Below are 19,078 nucleotides of genomic sequence, written 5' to 3' on the forward strand. Positions count from 1 at the left end.
CAGATCACTTGAGCCCAGGAAGTCAAGGCTGCAGGGAGCTGTGATCATACCGCTGCACTCCAGCCTGGGCAAAAGAACAAGATCCTATCTCAGACAAACAAACAAAACAGTACATGATAATAGTTGGGATATCATGGGTTAGTAAGGTTGAGTGCATTGAACAAAGCCTGGCATATAATAGTGCACGATGAGTGTCTAATACTATAATCATTAGCTATTATGGAGAGTGAAATGGTCAGCAAGAGCTGCTGCTGGCCTCAGGATGTTTACAATCTATTATTTGCTGAAATGCTGCCTCTGCAAGGTAGTGAGAAGCTAGAAAACAAAAAGACAAAGGAAGGCAGTTTTGAGAAGAAACTAAAGTCAGATCCGGTCTGCTGGCTGCCTCTGCCTAGCAGGTCTGTCCTGCAGCGTGGCAGATGAAGATGGGTTTGGCACAGAGAAGGTAGAGCTCTTGTCTGTCAGAAGAGGCACCATCAGTACAGTCAGGAAGCCCGTTGCCAGCCCCTCTGTCCCAGGCACTATATTTGATAGGATGTTTTTTGGTTTGGGGACTTGCTTATATTTGCCTCTGGCTTCTAGATGCTGGACTTTTTTTTTTTTTTTTTTAAAGAGACAGTCTCACTCCACTCTGTCGCCCAGGCTGGAGTGCAGTGGTATGATCTCAGCCCACTGCAACCTCCACCTCTCAGGTTCAAATGATTTTGATGCCTCAGCCTCCTGAGTAGCTGGGACTATAGGCGTGCACCAACATGCCGGGCTAATTTTTGTATTTTTAGTAGAGACAGGGTTTCACCATGTTGGCCTGGCTGGTCTGGAACTCCTGAGCTCAAGTGATCTGACCACCTTGGCCTCCCAAAGTGCTGGGATTACAGGTGTGAGCCACACCGCACCCAGCTGATGCTGGACCTTTTAATGTACTCCTGTGGCCTTCCAAACCATACCCAAGAAACTGGGAGGGTCAAACCTGTCTGTGGTTAAAGCAGGTCCTTGCACCGGAAGGATCTCATCAGATAGGACTATGTTAGCTTCAAAGAAATTGCCATGTGGCCAAAGACTGACTTTCTGGAATTTTTTTTTTTTTTTTTTTTTTTTGAGATGGAGTTTCACTCGTTGCCCAGGCTGGAGTGCAATGGCGTGATCCGGCTCACTGCAATCTCCGCTTCCTGGGTTTAAGCGATTCTCTTGCCTCAGCCTCCCAAGTAGCTGGGATTACAGGCATGCGCCACCACGCCCGGCTAATTCTGTATTTTTAGTAGAGATGGGGTTTCTCCATGTTGGTCAAGCTGGTTGTGAACTCCCGACCTCAGATGATCTGCCCGCCTCAGCCTCCCAAAGTGCTGGGATTACAGTTGTGAGCCACTGCGCCCGGCCTTTCTGGAAATTTATTGAACAATGTCATTTCACCTTGAAACCTATTCTTCAAATTTCAGCAGGGGGAGAAGTAGGTCTGTTAGAATGTATGTATAAATAACTACAGGAACACAAAAGATAAGAGTTATACAAAAAGGTTTGAAGAAAATGCCCGTGGCTGTGGTGGAGGGAGTAGTCGTTTTGAGAGGGGAGACTGGGATTGGGCAGGACTTCTTGGAGAAGATTGTTTGAACCAAAGATCTGGATTATGAGAGGGTTTCAAGAAAGCTGGAGAGAAGGACATTCTGAGCAAAGGGCACTGTGCCAGCAGAAGCCCAGAGGGGTGAAAATGTGATGTGTGTTTTGGGAATTTGGAAGCCAGAGATAATATTCAAAATATTTGGACAATCAAAATGGACGAGTAGGCCCCAGCTGGGCTGCAGCAGGGTCCTAGAAGCCTCCCTGCTGTGCCAGGCATTAACCCTTTATTTACTGTTACACCTTGGGGATTCTAGGGGAGAGTCCAGAGCAGCAGATGGGGCATTCATGGAGATTGAGACAGCCATTGTTTGCCAACTAGCATGGAGTGTTTCAGTGTTTTAGCCCTTCGTGTGCAGTTATGTTGGTGTATATCAGCTAGATAACATGGTCCTGGGAGGCTCACATAAGTGTCACGTAGGAGGGAGCGAGAGGGTGGAGAGCAGCGGTGGGCAGCGAAGCAGACTATGAAACTAGGTAGGTACATTGGAGTCAGCTCATGGGGAACCAGGCTAAGGATGCCAATAATGAACAGAATTTTCCCACCCTTAAGAGCTCCACACCTTAGGGTGGAATGTGAAGTATGAAAATTACACACAGGGCAGAAATACAGAGCTGACAATATGTATATGAAGGACATATAGGGGACTCCTAGGAGAAGAGGGAGGGGGTGTGAGCTGAAAAACTACCTATCGGGTACTATGCTGACACTTGGGTGATGGGACCATCTGTACGTCAAACCTTAGCATTACACAGTATACCAGTGTAACAAGCCTGCACATGTACCTCCTGAATCCAAAATACATAATAAATGAATAAAAATAAAATTTTTATCAGTGACTTAAAAGGTGATTTAAGAAAAGAAAAGGACGCATGGACCAATTCTCAGCCTATTTTTAGGATCCCATTTTTCAGGAAATTCCAGAGAAGTAGGTACACTGCCACTCGTGAAATTTTCCAGGTACTCACAAGCCCACCAAGGAAACATTTTCCTGCGTCCAACCAACACTTATAATTAGTTCACTCTTACCAGAGCTTGATAAGTTTTCTGCTTTTCCCAGCTCCCCAGGTTTCCCAGCAGGAAATTGGCACAGCTGGTTTCGAGCTGATAATCCTATGAAGATGCTCACCTGCATCTTCATCTAAATCATCTGAGGTGCTGGTTTAAAACTCCTTGCTTCTGGGTTTACCCTAGTAATCCACACACAAGAGCTGGAAAGCCATCACTCCAACCTCTGAAAAATCTCAACCTACCACCACTGTCCTCTTACCTTGAGACAAGTAAATCAAGGACTTATTAAGAGAGAGGCTGAAGTTTTGTGTGTCTGTTCCTTGCTGGAGCGCTGAATGCAGATCTCTCTGTAAGGGCCAGGAAGGCTGATGACAAAGATGCCAGCAGTGTTTCAGGACCAGCGTGCTATTTGTCAGTTGCCTGTCTCCTTTGTTGTGATCAGATCATAAGGAAAGCTTCAGAAGCCTCATGAGGGAATGGAGCACATTCACTTTTTGTTCTTCATCTGGTTGTTCTGGCAAAAGCAATGATATTCTGCCATATTCTCGATTTAGATTCTGCTGAGATGGGATCAGCCTTGTCAGTCTTCCAGGGTAGATCAGATGCTATGTATCACTCTCTGTACCTAAAGGACAAGGCACAGAGCTTCATCTCTGTGAGACAATCAGTTTCAACTACTATTCATTCAGTGAACCAGGTGTCAAGTTGGGCATTGAAGATACAAAGAAGAAAAAAACAGTCCCAAGCCTCATGGTGTTTACAGTCTAGTGTCAGGACAGGGCCATATATGGATGATTAGTTTCATACAAAACTGATAGACAAAGGTTTACCTAGAGTGAAGCTTTGTCATCTGGGGCAATTACTGAAAACATTCCAGGGTCTACCTTATCTGCTGCATTAGAATCCCTATGGATTCTGCATTTTTTAATCAGCGCCCCAGGCGATTGCTGTATATCCTTAAACACTGGCTTTGGGCAGCCCTAGACTTTGTTACAACGGATATGAACAACAGTTTGCAGAAGTGATTGGTTAAAGAGCACTGTGCAGCCTGGGCTGTAAAAATATTGGGACTCCTGGGCTGCTGGTGGTCTTCGCCCCGGTTACTCCCTTGCTATTGCTTGGGAATGTCTTTGTCCACCTGCAGTGAGCCAGTGACTGTTCATAAGGTGCCAGTACACTGGACTGGCAGTGGCTGATAAGAGATGGCAAAGCCTTCAGGTACAGCAGTGGGTCAGGGTCAGATTAGGCCTCCTCTTTTTCCTTTTTTGTGCCCATAACCTGGATAGTCCAGCCTTCACGCATAGTATAAATACATGGGATAGGCCAGGAGACCGTGCTGCCCAGGGCATTTAACTTATTGGTTTCTCATTCCTGCTCATCCTCAGTAAATGCTACACACCCCATCCCGAAGGGGTCCCATTGGATCACGCTGTGGAAAGCTGGGCACCTAGGTATGAAAATTTGGAGTCTGAGTTTATTGCACCCGAACACTTTGAATGCCAAAGCTCAGGTTAAATCTAATTCTATAGTGACCTTGTACATCTGCCATATTGTTAAGAGACAACCCTAGTTTTCAACCCTAGGAGTATTGATATGTTTTAACTTCTATGAGACTTACCATTATAAAAACCTAGAAGGTGAGGATGAGCTTTAAAATTCTTTTTTACAATTTAGTTTTAGGAAGAGAATTAGTAATTAAACGTTCTTTTGCATATCATGTCATTTTGTGGTATTTATGCAGATTCCTAGCTCTTCACAAAGGGACAGAGAAGCATGGTTAAGAGTGTAACCCAGTTGGGACAGACCTGAAGTGAGCTTGACCCCTATTTCCCCCCAGATGTACGACCTCTCTTATGCCTCCATTTTCTTATTTGTGTAATGAGGATAATGTTTCTATCTACCTTACAGTGTTACAGTGAGGATTATGTAAGTTTTAAAAAATATAAATCCTTAGTGCCTGGAACAAAAAGATTGTATAATAAACATTGGGGTATGTGAAAATCCGTTAACTGCTGGGTGTGAGGTGAGAGCAGAAAATTTAACAACAGCTGCGTTTGCTCTCCATCCTCTGAAACAACAGGGCCACCTTGATGCAGGAGCTAAGAGTGTGGTGTTCCTCCCATTGGTAAATATCGACAGCTGTTACTCAGGCCTGCGCTTCTTCCCTTGGGGGCCTGAATAATGTGGGGGTTAGCGGAAGATTTCAGAAGAGTATGGGAAGCTACAAGATAAACCTGTATTTCACCTGAAAACTCTGGGAGTGAGGTAGAAGGACTTCATGTGTAGACTTGTGCAAAACTCTCATGGTTTTTAAAGATAAAACAGAAGACTCAAAGCACTGATGCTTGAACTCTGCACTGTATAATGTTATCAGTTCAAAGGCGCTTGGGTGGAAAGCCTTGAAATGATGTAGCATAGGGTAAAGTCCTTGCATGTGGCTTCTCCCAGGGGACACTGCAGGACTCTGCTCCATGATACAAATATCCGCCTGACCAGAGTGGGAGAAGCTTTGTGAGGGAAAGCTGCAAGGGCCAACACAGAGGAGGAACTGCCTGTGCAGCAGAAACCCTCTTTGTAATTAATAATCTGTTTCTATTTTCACCCCACCGTTTGTAGCTATGGGGTCAATTTTGTTCATATCCTGATTTGTATATATTGACTTGATCTCATACAGTATAAAGGGAATGTCAATGAAATTCATGTTTGTTGCAGAATAAATGGTCCCTGAGAAAGCTGAAATCACTCCACATTTGTGTGTTCATGGAGTAAGGGTCTCTGATTCATATCCGTGGAGAGAGCTAAATGTTATTGATTAGAATATGAAGCTGTTATGGCCAAGTGTAAATGCACATCAAGTGGATACTGAATCAGAAATAATTTCCAAATCCCGAATTTCCTTAAGAGTCATTCATAATGTTTTATCCTGAAATATTATTAGTTCTGTTTTATACATACACGTGATTACTTTTTTAAAAAATACTGATTGAATAATTTTTTTCCAAGTGAATCCTTTGCTGCTGCTGAACTCTGCCTATCAATCAAAAGGTGACTTTCACTTTGTTTTCTTTATTCTACTCCATATACCCAGCACTTGTGCCAGTGCCTGGGACCTACTAGGTGCTCAGGAAATATTTGCAAATGAATCCAATAGAATCCAATCCATTGTTTTTATCTGGTCAAAGCCTGAGCTCCTAACTTGGAAGCTACTTAGAGCAGGTTCTGTTCTTCTACCAATCTTTGAGCTGTGGGTAGGAACTTATTCACAGGATTGTGAAATCAGTTTAATATATGGAGAGCAGCATTTTAAACAATTGAATAGCACAGGATAGAAAGAAAATATCAGTGTATATCACACACTTAGGGTAAATATTGTTTTTTGCAATCTGTTTGTGCATACAGTGGGTCAACAGGATTGATATATTTCTTACCACTGGTGAAACCTCTGCTGTAACCCAATAGACTCTCCCAAAGAACATTGACCAGTAAAATGAGATCAATCTCCGTTGCCTCTTGGTATTCTCCATAGTCCTGGTGAGAAGAGTCTTTAGGCCAGAAAAGAGGAATGGTTACCACTCTCAGAACTCTAGGCAGGGTCTGGCTCAGGCGTGCTGATGGGGAGTAGTGGGGAGGCAGGCATTTTCCCAGGGACTGTGGATTAACCCTACCAATCAGGCAACTTCCTCCAGGGCACTTGCATCGTCGGGGACCAGAGCTTGGGCCCCATTATGGAGCATTTTCCTGGAGAAGAAAAGCCAGCAGCCTTTCATGTGGCTAAGGAGATGAGTAGGTGGTTTCTCTCATTACAGGGAGCCAGGTATGCACAAGCTAGGCTGCTACCAGCCCTCTTCTGTTTATCGCCAAATATTAATCACACTCACAATTGAAAGGTACTATTTGTGCCTGAATCTAACTTGCACTGTCTTAGCAGAAGTCTATCAAGTCTTTCACAGCTTAAGGCCTATAGGCTTCAACTAATGTAAAGGACACTCCAAGAACCAAAGAAAGAAAACAAGGTAGCATTTGTTCAGAGAGCCTCCATCCTACAGGGTCACTTTCCCAGGGATCATATCATTCAGATACCTACTGAAAATACCTTCCAACACATAAATTCGGGAACCCAATGAGCCAAAATATGACCCCCAAAACTAGATTAATGCATACCTAAAGCTTGTTATACAGTGGTGAGCCTGGGGCGAGATGTTGGGTCCATCCCCAAACATTCTAAGCCCCAAAACTCCCAGCTGGATAGAGCATGTTTTGCAGCCTCTTCAGACTCACCCCAGGGACTGATCTTGCTTCATAACTCTGACTTGAGCCTGCCGTTGTTAAGCGTGCCTTAGCTTCACTCTCCTTCACAGCGCAGCTCTGTCTTTCCAGCAGACAGTTTCCATCCAAAGGCAAAGTGAATCTTAGAAACTAGGGAAAAAAAAAGACTCTTAAAAGATGACATTTAAAATATAATAGTAAGATCTAACCAAACATCAAATTCTTCTTGTGTTGCCTTAAAGGAAACACACACACACACACACTCTCTCTCTCTCTCTCTCTTTCTCTCTCTTTCATGTAGTGAGGGGGGAAGAGCTGGCTGCCTGCTGTAAGGTCGCTTAAAGAATCAGAAAGCAGCCTCCATTTACTGAGCACTGTGGTTAGGCTTAGGGCCTGATTCCTTTGGAAATACAGACGGCTGGCAGAAAAAAGGAAGCACGAGGTGGTTGCCAATCCTGCATTGCTTTTTCCAGGAAGGTCTCGGGAGAGTGGGTGTGGGGAGAGGGGAGTCAAGCGAGAGTCTCTGTGGATTCCAGAATTGCTTAACTGGGGTCATGCCAAGCTCTTAAAAGCCTGGAGTCGCATTTGGGCTCCAGGCATGTGTCTGTTCCTGTCCAGCCAGGCCTGGGTGGTGTTTCATCCCAGGCCTCCTGAGATTTAAGCAACTGCTGAGATTTTGTTATAGGAAGGCAAGAAGGGGGACCCAAAATGTTTCTGCGCTCCAGCCTCCACTCAAACCCAACCAGCCCCTATGGAATGTGCCTCTGCTGGGCTAGGACTTGGTTTCTAATGAGAAGAAATCAAGGCTGCCTGTGGCTTTTCCCTCCCTCCTGGAGGGGCACTGAGCTCTCAGCTAAGGGGGTGGGGGGGAAAAAGCCTCCTTTTATGACGATTTCAATCTAACTCAACTATACCTTCTTTAGATTATTATCTCTGAGGCATCCTTCTGAGTATCTGAGTCCTCATGTTAGAGGAGAACAATGGACTGTTCTGGATAAAGTGGCACGGGTATGTTCCTTCATGCTTGCTGTAGAAAAAGTATGAATTAGGTGGCTTGATTGCTCAGCAGGAAGTGGTTTTCCTATGGGAATGTGCTGTGTCTTCCTGCTTACAGTTGCCTGTTAGCTCCACCTCTGCATTGAAGAAAGAATGAGGCTCCAAAGATCTTAATAGCCACAACTGATGGCTAAATAGCACCTTATCCTTCACAAAAGACGTTCCCAGACATGTTTGCACTTAATCCTTGCAACCGTTCTATGAAGTATCCAGCTGAAGAGGCAGATTCAGTGAGGTCTGAGGGATTTTCCCAGGTTCATACAGCCAGTTCACATGAGGATTGAGATGGGACTTCAGAACCTCTGACTCCAAGCCTGGTGTGCTTTAATACCACAGTGGGCTCTGCCGGGAGGGAAGAGAGACTCCAGGAAGGAAGATCCCCAGGGGAGGAGAGGCAGCCAAGGCAATGTCTAGAGGTTAGTGGAAGAATGTGACTTGCTGGTGTGTGTCATTGGAGCTGCACGAGTGAGTCGTTGAGATTATACTGTCCCCGAAGGGAGAAGGTCCTGTTATGCCCCCCAGAGGGGATCATGTTCCTCTTAAATGACTTTGAAGTCTTGCTAAGGGAATTAAGACTTAGAGAAACAAGTGGTATCTCTCTCTCTCTCTGTAGTTCAAGGTCATGACTTAGAAAGGAGAGCGTGGGAAGTGATTTATGTAGATGATGCCAAGTGTGAACTCTAGGTTCCTGGCCCGTGGGTTAAGCAATCAGAGTAGGGGCTCTTCCTGGAAATGGAGGAATCCAGCAAATACTAGGAAGAACTTTAAGTGAGGAACTTGCCTTTAAACCAAGTTAGAAAATTGTCTTGGTAACACCATATACACTGGTGAATATCTGTGACAAAAAAACTGCCATTCTGATGTGGTACTAAGGAACTGAGAAAGGAATAGACAAGAGAATCATAAATGTTATTTTTTATGATTTTATAACTATTTGTATATATACTAATAAAGGGAACTTGAAATTTTAATATAAATAGGTGAGCATATGTCAGAGGTATCACCAATGGGAATGTAGCCATGAATTTTAGCCATAGAAAAGCTAGCTATTAAGGCAGGGTGAATGGGGGATATCTTTAGAGAGAAACTGACATGCTAAGGGAGACATGCCAGGCCTCGTTCATTCATTCATCCATTTGGCTAGTGTCTACCATGTGCCTGCACAATTGTAGATACACAGATAGAGAGGTACATAGGAAGAAAGTCTGTGCCTTTATGGAGCTGATGTGCAGGATGTGGGGACAGAAGGTAAACAAATTAAGAGCATTTCAGATTGTGCTTGAAGCACTGAAGCAGGATGAGCAGGAGCAGAGAACACTGGACTTCTAGATGAGTGGTCAGGTGAGGCCTTTCCGAGTGATACCCAGGAGCCAGCATGGCAGGATCAAAGGGAAGAATGGCCCAGACAGAAGGAATGACCAGGCCCCCTGGCATGTCATAAAAAACAAGAAAGCCAGTGTTACGAGAGCACATTGGAGTGATCGAAGATGTCAGAGTGCAAAGGCCAGATCATGGAGGGCCTCATCATTGGATTCTATTTTAAGATGAGGGGAATTCAATGGAGAACTTTAAGCTGGAGAGTGATGCTTGTGGATTAAAAGAGAAATGTGGGAGATTTGCCAGCAGGCCTCCCAGCTGTGGGGACAGTGTGAGCAAAGCTTTGCTGAAGGGACATATAAAATTGCCACAAAGACAAAGTATGTTAATGGTGGAGAAGTCCTATAACTGCCACTCGTTAGAGTAAAAGGGCATCGGGTGTGGCTGCATGGAGATCTTGAGTTCAGATATTCATAGAGAATGTCTGACCTGTAAGGACAGCACCTAGCCCGCTAGGGCAGAGGTGGGAAGGGGGTGCTTGTGAGTGAGCATCAGTAGGAACAGCATAGCCAGACTTAGAAAGCAGCTGAACAAGGAGGCTCTTTGCTTTTGTTTTGCAAATATATTATGGAACAAGAAAATACGAATAAAGCCTCTGCATAGGGAAGGTAGTATTAATTTGCTCACTTAACCAAATATTTATTGGGTACCCATTATATGTTGAGCACTCTTCTAGGTATAGGAGATGCCACAGGTAGCTATCCCCATAGAACTTAAAGGGCATGAAGAAGCAACAGAAGAAATAACCATAGTAAGGAAGTAAAATTCTTTAAATGTTTGGTGGTGGTGGATGCTATGGAAAAAAATAAAGCAGGAAAGGGGACTAGGACATTTGGGGGACAGGAACAATGTTAAAGAAGACCATCTGGTTACTTGGCTTTTATTTAGAGTGCAATGGAAAACCTTTGATGGGTTTGAGTAGGGTAATGATGTGACCTGACATTCTAAAATAATTATTCCAGTTGCTCTGAGAACAGGAGTAAGGGACAAATCAGAACAGTTTTCAACACCCTCACTGCCATCCGCCTGGTAACATCATCCTAGCACCATTGCCTCTTGTCTAGATCATTGCACAGAGGCCTGATGGTTCCGTCCCAATAATGTAAGCAAGAAATATGATGCTAGGGCTCTGACAGCAGGGAAAGTGTTGAAATCTGAGGATTCTGGATTTGTTTGAAAGGTAAAGATGACAGTATTTGGCATAATGTTAATAGGCAAAATACTCAATCCTTGTTTTGTTACTGGAAAATCGAGAAGGTGACAAGTTCTAGCAAAGAAAAGTATCAAAAAGCTTTGCCACAGATGGAGACAGGATCAGGAACGTGTTTAGCCAGAAGGTAGTAAGAATAGCAGGACCAAGGAGGGAAACTGGCCTGAGAGCCTCAACAAAGGAGTGAGAGAGGGAAAATAATTCAGAATTGGAATTGGAATCTCAGAGGTGCGGGGTGTTCTTGCTGCAGGCCACGTGACCAGGGTGATGACGGGGAACAGAGAAAAAGGTCAGCAGGAAGTAGGCTAGGAGTTGTAAAGTCAGGAATCCAAAAGCACCACCAAATTCTAAGAAAATGCTGAGAATGACATCCTGGAAAGAATGGAAAAGCAATCCGAACCTAGGCTGAAGTCATTGGGGCAGGTGGGAGAATGTTGTGAAAGGCTTGTGGGTAAGCAGGAGGGATATGAGGCAGATGGAGGGGCTGACAGAAGGGCTTTGAGAGAGCCTCAGCCTAGAAGGGTGGGGTTGATGTTGGAACTATGAGCATCACTCACGTGCCTTAGGAGCAAGAGGGATTTGAAGGAACGGCGTCCACTGGAGGTGATATAAGCAGGAGAGCCAGCTTAGGTCAACAAGGCAGGCTCAATTAGTAATCTGTTCTTTTGGGGTAAGGTTTCTAGGTTGGTCGAATACTGTATACATAGATATATTCTGAGTTTGTAAGAAATCTGATTGTTTCTTCTCTTAGCCTTTTGGACAAGATGAAGAAATACTGAGTGGATAATGGTTCAGTTAAGTTGCTTCATAGCCCAAGAGCTATTCCAGGAGAGTTGAAATCCATGAGGACAGTGTCTATCTGGATCAGTGTTGACAGCTTTTTAAATCCTAAACACCTCCTCTTTAAATATTAATATCTCATTGTCCACCCTCTACTGTTGAGTCTGTCTTCTGTGCTTCTCCACCAGACAAGATTCTGCCGAGCTTTATATCATCTGTTGTTTGTATTAAAAAGGAAATTGCCGGGTGTGGTGGCTTACATCTGTAATCCCAGCACTTTGGGAGGCCAAGGTGGGCATATGACCTGAGGTCAGGAGTTCGATACCAGCCTGGCTAACATGGTGAAATCCCATTTCTACTAAAAATACAAAAAATAAGCCGGGCGTGGTGGCATGTGCCTATAATCTCAGCTACTTGGGAGGCTGAGGCAGGAGAATCCCAAGAACCCGGGAGGTGGAGGTTGCAGTGAGCCAAGATCACACCATTGCACCTAAGCATGGGCAGCAAGAGTGAAACTCCATCTCAGATAAATAAATAAATATAAATATAAATAAAAAATAAAAAAGGAAATTGATAGGTTCTTCATTTCATGAAAAAGAATACTGCTGAATATGATTTTTTTGAATTGCACAAACTTTCCTTTGCATGCCTGAAATGTTGCCACCCCCCTTGTGTGGTTAGCTTGGCCTGGAGGAAGGTCTGTAATGATTCCATTTAGCAATTTTTTCAGTGATCTGGATGAAGGTGTCCGGGTTGCTTATCAAATTTAACATGATATAGCATAGACAGAGAGCTGATATTTTGGATGGAAGGATCTGAATTCAGGAAGTTGTCAGTGGGTTGGAACAATGGACTGAAACTAACAAGATAAAATTAATAAGGGCAATGGAGTCCTTCCTTCAGGGTAAGATATCTATTGTGTATGTCATTATAAACTAGAGGAGACCATGAGCCAAAAAAACATTCTCAGGTCTTTTTTCTTGTGGACTAGGGTTTTTCATTTGTTTGCATTCAGAGTCTCCATATGTAACCCTAAAAAAAATACACATAATGGAAATAGTTTCATTAATTTTAAAAAATGCAAGGTGCAAATCAAAAAAAGTACTAATTTTTTTTTTTATTTGGACCACATCTTAAGTGTTTTCAGTTACAGGTACCGTTTGTTGAGGACGCTGGCAAACCAGAAAGACCCTAGGGGCCACTACCATACCAGTATTCAGTGCTCAGTTAATGTTTGTTGGATGCATGGGGACTACAGTGGTTAGGATCCCCCAGGTCCTGTGAAGAACAGTTGAAAGAACTAAGGAAAAGGAAACCTTGAGATAGCTCTCTTTAAACAATTGAAGAGCTCTCAAGCAGAAAATAGTCTGGATTTATTTCATGTTTTTCCAGATGGGCCAGTGGGTTTGGGTCAGTTTAAGAAAGAATTTCCCAGAGCTGTTCTCCAATGGAATGGGCTGACATTAAGTCCCGTTAAACTCCTAGGACAGTGACATCTGTGACAGTCCATTCAGGAGAGGCCAGGAACCAAGGTTAAGTGTATTGTAGAAGGGATTCCTATACTTGGGGTACAGCTGACTTGGTGGCATTTCAGTCTTAATGCTGAACTGCTCCTTCCAGTAGGTCCAAACCAACAGTGGCTTGTTTTTACAGCTTTGCACAATCAACATTACAAAGGAAACTATTACTTTAAAAAAGAATTTAATGGAAACTTCTGAGAATAATGCCTCTCAGTTAGGGAAAGCCAAGAATTTAGCAACCCTTTTAAGCCTTGCATTTTTTTTTTTCTCATCTAAAAAAATGATTCAGTGGGCCTCATAAATACTCACTAAGGAATTGGCCCAAAATATTAGTAAGAGTTTGTCTAGAAAATCTTTCCTAAGCCTTTCAGTATTGCTATATTGTAACAAATAATATAATCTCTGGTCAGTCGTATTACTGTAAAACTAGTGAGTGATTTGTTTGGGGGGCTAGTTCTTAAAAATTTAATTAGGATTTCAAAAATCTTAGGATCTGGTGTGGAAGAATTGGTTCTATGACTGGGCACACTCTTTTCATCTCAAATTCAAAGTACCTCCATGTCTTGGAGCTCTCAAGCTTCACTCTCCTATCTTCCCCCAAATGAGAAAGAAGGAAGCCAAGGACAAGCTGGAAGCATAAATTCAGGCCGATAGCCTTGACATGGACTAGAATATAAAACAGACAGGCCTTCCAAGTGGGCCAGAACTTGGATGGCCCTCCTTAAACTGAGAGCAGTCTGAGGAAGGTCTGTTCTCTGTGGGAGAGGGCTTGGTTGACTCTGTGGTCACTCATTTCTGGTGAGATGGCCAGAAAAGCAGCTGCAGGTCTAAGAACATGGATCAATCCCAGTATTTTGGGAGGCCGAGATGGGCAGATCACCTGAGGTCAGGAGTTCAGGACCAGCCTGGTCAACATGGTGAAACCCCATCGCTACAAAAATACAAAAATTAGCCAGGCGTGGTGGTGCTTGCCTGTAATCCCAGCTACTTGGGAGGCTATAAGGCAGGAGAATCGCTTGGACCTGGGAGGCAGAAGTTGCAGTAAGCCGAGATTGTACCATTGCACTCCAGCCTGGTCAACAGAGCGAGACTCCGTCTCAAAAAAAAAAAAAGAAAGAAAGAAAAAGAGCACGGACCATCACTTCTGCTGACTTTCCTCTCTTCTTCCCTGTAGACCCAGTACTGTAGTAGCCACTGTTTTTGTACAAACATGATCCCCTTTTGTTCTTTTGCCACTCACACAGAAAATTCCCCTTCCTCTTTTGCCAAAAGCCTTCTTTTCTTCATCAGATATCAGCTGGTCACCCAAAGAAAGTGGACAATAATGGTCTTCTTTCAGACTCTTGGACTACAATGAGAAATTCCCAAAGCTAAGTCCTGATATCACATTTCTTTGTCATGTTTTCTGGAAAAGTCCAAGTCCAGTTTTAAGGCCACTCCACCTTTTTGATCTGGGAGGAGTAACTGAACCTCTCTGGGCTCAGTTCTCTCCTCTAAGACAGGACATTGCAAGGCCATTGAGAGATTTTAAATACTATAAGTCAGCACAGAGCCTGGTGTCTGGCATGTAGAAGATGCTCAGTAAATCATAGCTGCTGTGATTACTATTAGCTATTATTAATTTATACAGACTCTAATCAAGTTGCCAGTTTTAACTCTTGAGTACTATGTTTTATACTTTATTACTCAAGGCTTTGTAACTATGGTTGGAAGTCCACTTAACTTTATATGATGATCTGCGCTTAGGATTCCGAAAGATGGAGGGGGAAAGGGAGTTGTACTTTTCCTCCTCATTGGTGTTCTTCCCCCTTGTCTTTAGTTGCTGGGGGAGAGGGAGTGCTCATAGTTGATTGAAAACCAACACTGGCAGGGCAGAATAAACCTTCCTTTTCCACCATTGTTTCTATTTATAATGTTTTGCTGTTCCTGAAGATAAACAGAAGCTAACATATAATATTAAAATTTGCAGTTGGTTTGGTCCTGTGGGTAACAACTCTAAGTGTGTGTCTTTCAGAGTTGTGAGACATGGACTTCGTGCTCCTGCAACACTCTGCCATGTGAGAAATCAATGACCTGGCTTGTGATAGAGCAGTTTTCTTACTACTTTTCTAAGCCTGTTAAGAGTGCTCTTCGCCTGTCTCTATTAAGCTGTAGGTAATACCCAGTCATTGGTTCTAGAGCTGCAGCCTTCTGCCTCTGTTTAATTCCTGTGACTGTCTAGCCATAGACCCAACTCTTCTACACCAGATCCAGGCTCCTCCTGTGCCTGGATCTTGAGGCCCAGCCCCTTTCTACATCTGGTCTCCACTGCTGCCCCCTCTCTGTGCAGGCCTGTCTCTTCACTGTCCACATGTCCCACTCCACATGGGATTCCCAGTCCCTGTTCATGCTCATCTCAAGGCCTTTCTTGGGCCATTTTCCTCCTCTCCCTTGAGCCACAGAGTCTGTGGTCTTAAAGGTCAGGCTGATAAGGGGCTAATTGATGAATCATTTTGAATCTTAGCTAGTTGATGCTTGGTCTACAGTAGTGGATCTCAACCTTGGCTGCACATTGGAATCACCTGGAAAGTTTTAAAAATCCTCATTCTTCTAATAATAGCTTTATTTGTTCCCCCCAAAACTCATATACCACAGTGTTTAAAATAGCTCATGTGAGTATATAAAAACATCAAAGTGGTTATTTGCACTTTGTGTTAATTTGGTAGATTTGGGGGAAGGAAACAGTATATTTCCTTGTTTTAAAATTCAATTCCTAGAATACCTCTGGGCTCACTCAGCAGCAGCAGCATTTGTTGTGCCAGGCACAGCGCTAAGTACCTCCTAAGCGCTCTACATTCATTTCCCCATTTTAGTCTTTGCCATAATCTCACAAATGAGCCCCAGATTTTGCCCTAATTGATTAACGAGGATCCTGAGGGCCTGAGAGCACATCCACTTGCACAGGACTGTACCAAAGTCAATGCCGAACTCCAGCTCAGGCGCATCTGGTGCCAAAACCTCACTGATTCTCCACCTCAGGGGAAGGACACCTTATCCAAGTAACTTCCAGAGGATGGACCCGCTTTAACTTTGGGGTTCCATGCTTTTGAAATTTAGTTACCTTCTTTTGTACCTCAAGAGCTTCCATAAATTTGATTTCAGATTCACTCCCAGGCCGCCTAGGTATATCCAGGAATGGCAGGCCATTTAATAAATCAGGATTTTTAATGCACTCAGGAGACGTTATTGTAGAAAAGCATCTACTTATAGCACCTAACTCAGCAGAACCTACGCCATCTTTTACTTAGTCTTTTAAATAACATATTTGAAGTAATGAACAGTGCTATCCCCATTTTGCAGAAAGGGGAACTGGTATGCCAAGTGTTAATTATCTACTAAGTATTAGTAAGAACTGCCACTAAGTGGGCTCTTACTAAGTGCAGGTTCTGTACTGAGCTCTTTCTATTCTGTGTATTAGCCTCATTGTACAGATGAGGAAACTGAGACTGAAAAAGATCAAGCTACATGCTCAAGGTGATGAACAGCTGTAACTGGGCTAATAATTGTTTGTTCACTTGTTTGTTTTTTAACTTGGTTATAAGCAAAATTGCAAGACATGGTCTTCATCAGCTCTGTCCCTTTCATCTTACCCACCTCCGTTGTGTAGGCCGTGGCATCTGGAGGACCCTATCTGGAATAAACCATTGAGGCATAAACTGAAGGTTCTTTCTGTGTATTGAGTGGCTGTTTAAAAGCTATTGTGAAACAAAGAATGTTTTACCAACCTTGCATATTATATAGAGAACAACCAGGCTCTAAAGATTTCTTCCCCAGCCATGGCAGTACAAGGCTGTTTTGGTATAAACAACCCCTGAAGGTGAGAGCTGGCTCTTGAAGCCGGTTCACGCTCCATTCATCTCTGAGCGCCGCTGTGTCTCACAGTTTTGGATTCATGATGAGAATACTGTCGCTGGGTCACTTCATTATTACACAGACCCTAAGGCCAGAAACCCATCTCCCCTTTTTGCTAATTATGCATATGCCAACTTATTTCCTCCCTCTTCAAGTATATGAAGACGGTATTTTCTGGTTTGGTAAAAGACACACGCACAATTCTGTAGGGAGAACAACTCCCTATAAAGAAAGAGGTAGTCAGTGTGGTGAGTGGTTGGGGTCTCAGGGAAAATGAAATCCCTAGCAGTCGGTGTCAGGGCAGCAGGTCACTAATTGAGTGCAAACCTTTTTTAAAATGTTGTTTATCCCCCTACAGGGCATACAAAACCATTGAGGATGAGGACTTGAAGTTCCCCCTTATATATGGAGAAGGCAAGAAGGTAGGCACCTGTGCTTCCCCTGGGTGGAGAGGACAGGGCTCTGTCCCGCCTTCGCTCCACATAGCCCGCGAGGCTCCACATAGCCCGTGGCAGTCCGTGTGTTCCACTCAGCAGCTTGTGATTTTATAGCCTTGACAGCTTGAAAGCATATCCCATCCATCATCCTTCAGGCCTCCCGTCTTCAGGGTCCAAGGAGTGGTGGGGGTGGGAGGTGGGCAGTGAGCACAATGGACTTAAGCCAATTTTGTGAAAATAACGTCCCCCTTCCCAATCCATTTGAATAACTTTTTACAGTGTTTAAACATGACTACTTTCACACACATCATCTCATTTATATCTGACAACAAGCAAGGAGGCAGGTCAAGCTGGCTGTGTTATATCCATCTGGCAGAGGAGGCAGCTGGGACCATGCGGTTAAAACAGCTCAGGCAGATCACGCAGCCAAGCGAGGGGCAGCCGCGGGTGTGGCGCCGTGGCTTTCTATCTGCTTCGCGCGGTCTCAGACTCCACCATGGAAGTTCAGCCTTTGCAAGTCTGTTCGCCACTTAAGCCATGGAAGAGAGTCCAAAGCTTCACCGTAATTAGACTATAGGGTCACAGCAACCAGAGCCCAGAGTAAGGTAACAAAGACCATCATGAGCTCCCAGGGTTCCAGTCAGAATCCAGCACTGAACAGCACATTGTTGAACCAAAGAAAGGGTTTGCTCAAAGTGGTCTCTGAGCAAAGGCCTGGAGGAGGTTGAAATCCTGGAGTGGAGAGAAGCTTGGAATCTATTTCCCAGTAAGAACAAACATCTGAATCATTGCATTCTTCCTCGGAACGCTAATACATTTCAGCTCGGTGTAAAGCGTTCCAAGTGAAAAATGTGGTCACATTGAGAAGAGTCTTCAACTGATATTTTTTCCAGCATTCGATAGTTTTTATCAAGAAGAAATGACTCACAAGAAAACCAAAGGATGCCTTCCGTGGGCAGAGAGAGAGAGAGAGTGAGTGAGTCTGTGTGTGTGTCAGAGCAAGAGCACAAAAACAAACATGATTAGGTTTTGGGCTCAGTGTAGGCCAGCAGTGATTTCAATGGAAAAATACATTTCAACAGAAAGATGAATACCAAACACAAATATCTGATCCATGTAGGAATCATTTTTAAACAAACACACCCCATTCATGAAAATGAACACCCTTCAAATCACCATCTCTGGTTAAGAATCATGTCAGGGCTAATAGGCACTGTTCTGATATAAATATTTGTGCCTTTCGGTACAATGGGCACCATTAATGAGTATTACTCAGCCTAATGACCTATGCCTGCAGCTCCATTTCTTTGTGGGGCAGAGATTCTCTGTATTACCCTTTAATATCCAGTGAGTTCCAGTAAAGTCAGGAGAACATCCTGTTATCCCTGTATCTCTAGTTCCTGTCTAGCCTGGTACCTGACATAAATGCATAAGTATTAAATAAGCTGTTTAGTTATGTTCAGTATACTTTCCTTAGTACAACAGGAAAATAGAATGATGTATTCTTAGAAGTTTACAGCAATAAGATTTGAAGGAGCAAGGCTTTTCTAATTTTAGTGTAAAGTTCAATTCACCAAAACATCATGTTCCTCAAGCATTTCAGGTAATTTAAGCTTGATGGTCTTGTGATGGGCAGGTGACAAGTTCTGTCCGTGTACCTGTTGACCTGTTTAAAAGGCACCATGTCTCCATTTTGCTTTTATTGGTAGACACCACCCCTGTCTGAGGACTCCGTGAGTTCTTGGAGCTCCGTCTAGATCCTGGACCGGGATTTTCTCTTTCTTCTCTGAGTACACCTACCCAGAAGTTTCAGAGTACTTCTGTGGCCATTACTTCTCATTTTCTTTCTTCAGATGCTTTTAAAGACTGGTGTGGGTAACACCTGGATACTTTGTAAACAAGGTCGGTCACTAGCAGA

At 43.7% G+C, this 19,078-nt stretch overlaps 1 protein-coding gene across 4 annotated transcripts in view; it reads left to right on the top strand.

Annotated features, from left to right (window-relative positions):
* LOC105474038 (protein phosphatase, Mg2+/Mn2+ dependent 1H) overlaps positions 1–19,078 on the top strand; it is a 366,109-nt gene that overhangs the window by 221,586 nt on the left and 125,445 nt on the right. For all 4 annotated transcript variants that reach the window (XM_071071519.1, XM_011728342.3, XM_011728343.3 and 1 more), the window contains exon 7: positions 17,082–17,145. In XM_071071519.1, the coding sequence (XP_070927620.1) occupies positions 17,082–17,145 (64 nt within the window). The remainder of the gene's footprint in view (positions 1–17,081; positions 17,146–19,078) is intronic.

This window comes from Macaca nemestrina, chromosome 10 (genome assembly GCF_043159975.1).
Source record: "Macaca nemestrina isolate mMacNem1 chromosome 10, mMacNem.hap1, whole genome shotgun sequence".
In the NCBI taxonomy this organism is placed as follows: Eukaryota; Metazoa; Chordata; class Mammalia; order Primates; family Cercopithecidae; genus Macaca; species Macaca nemestrina.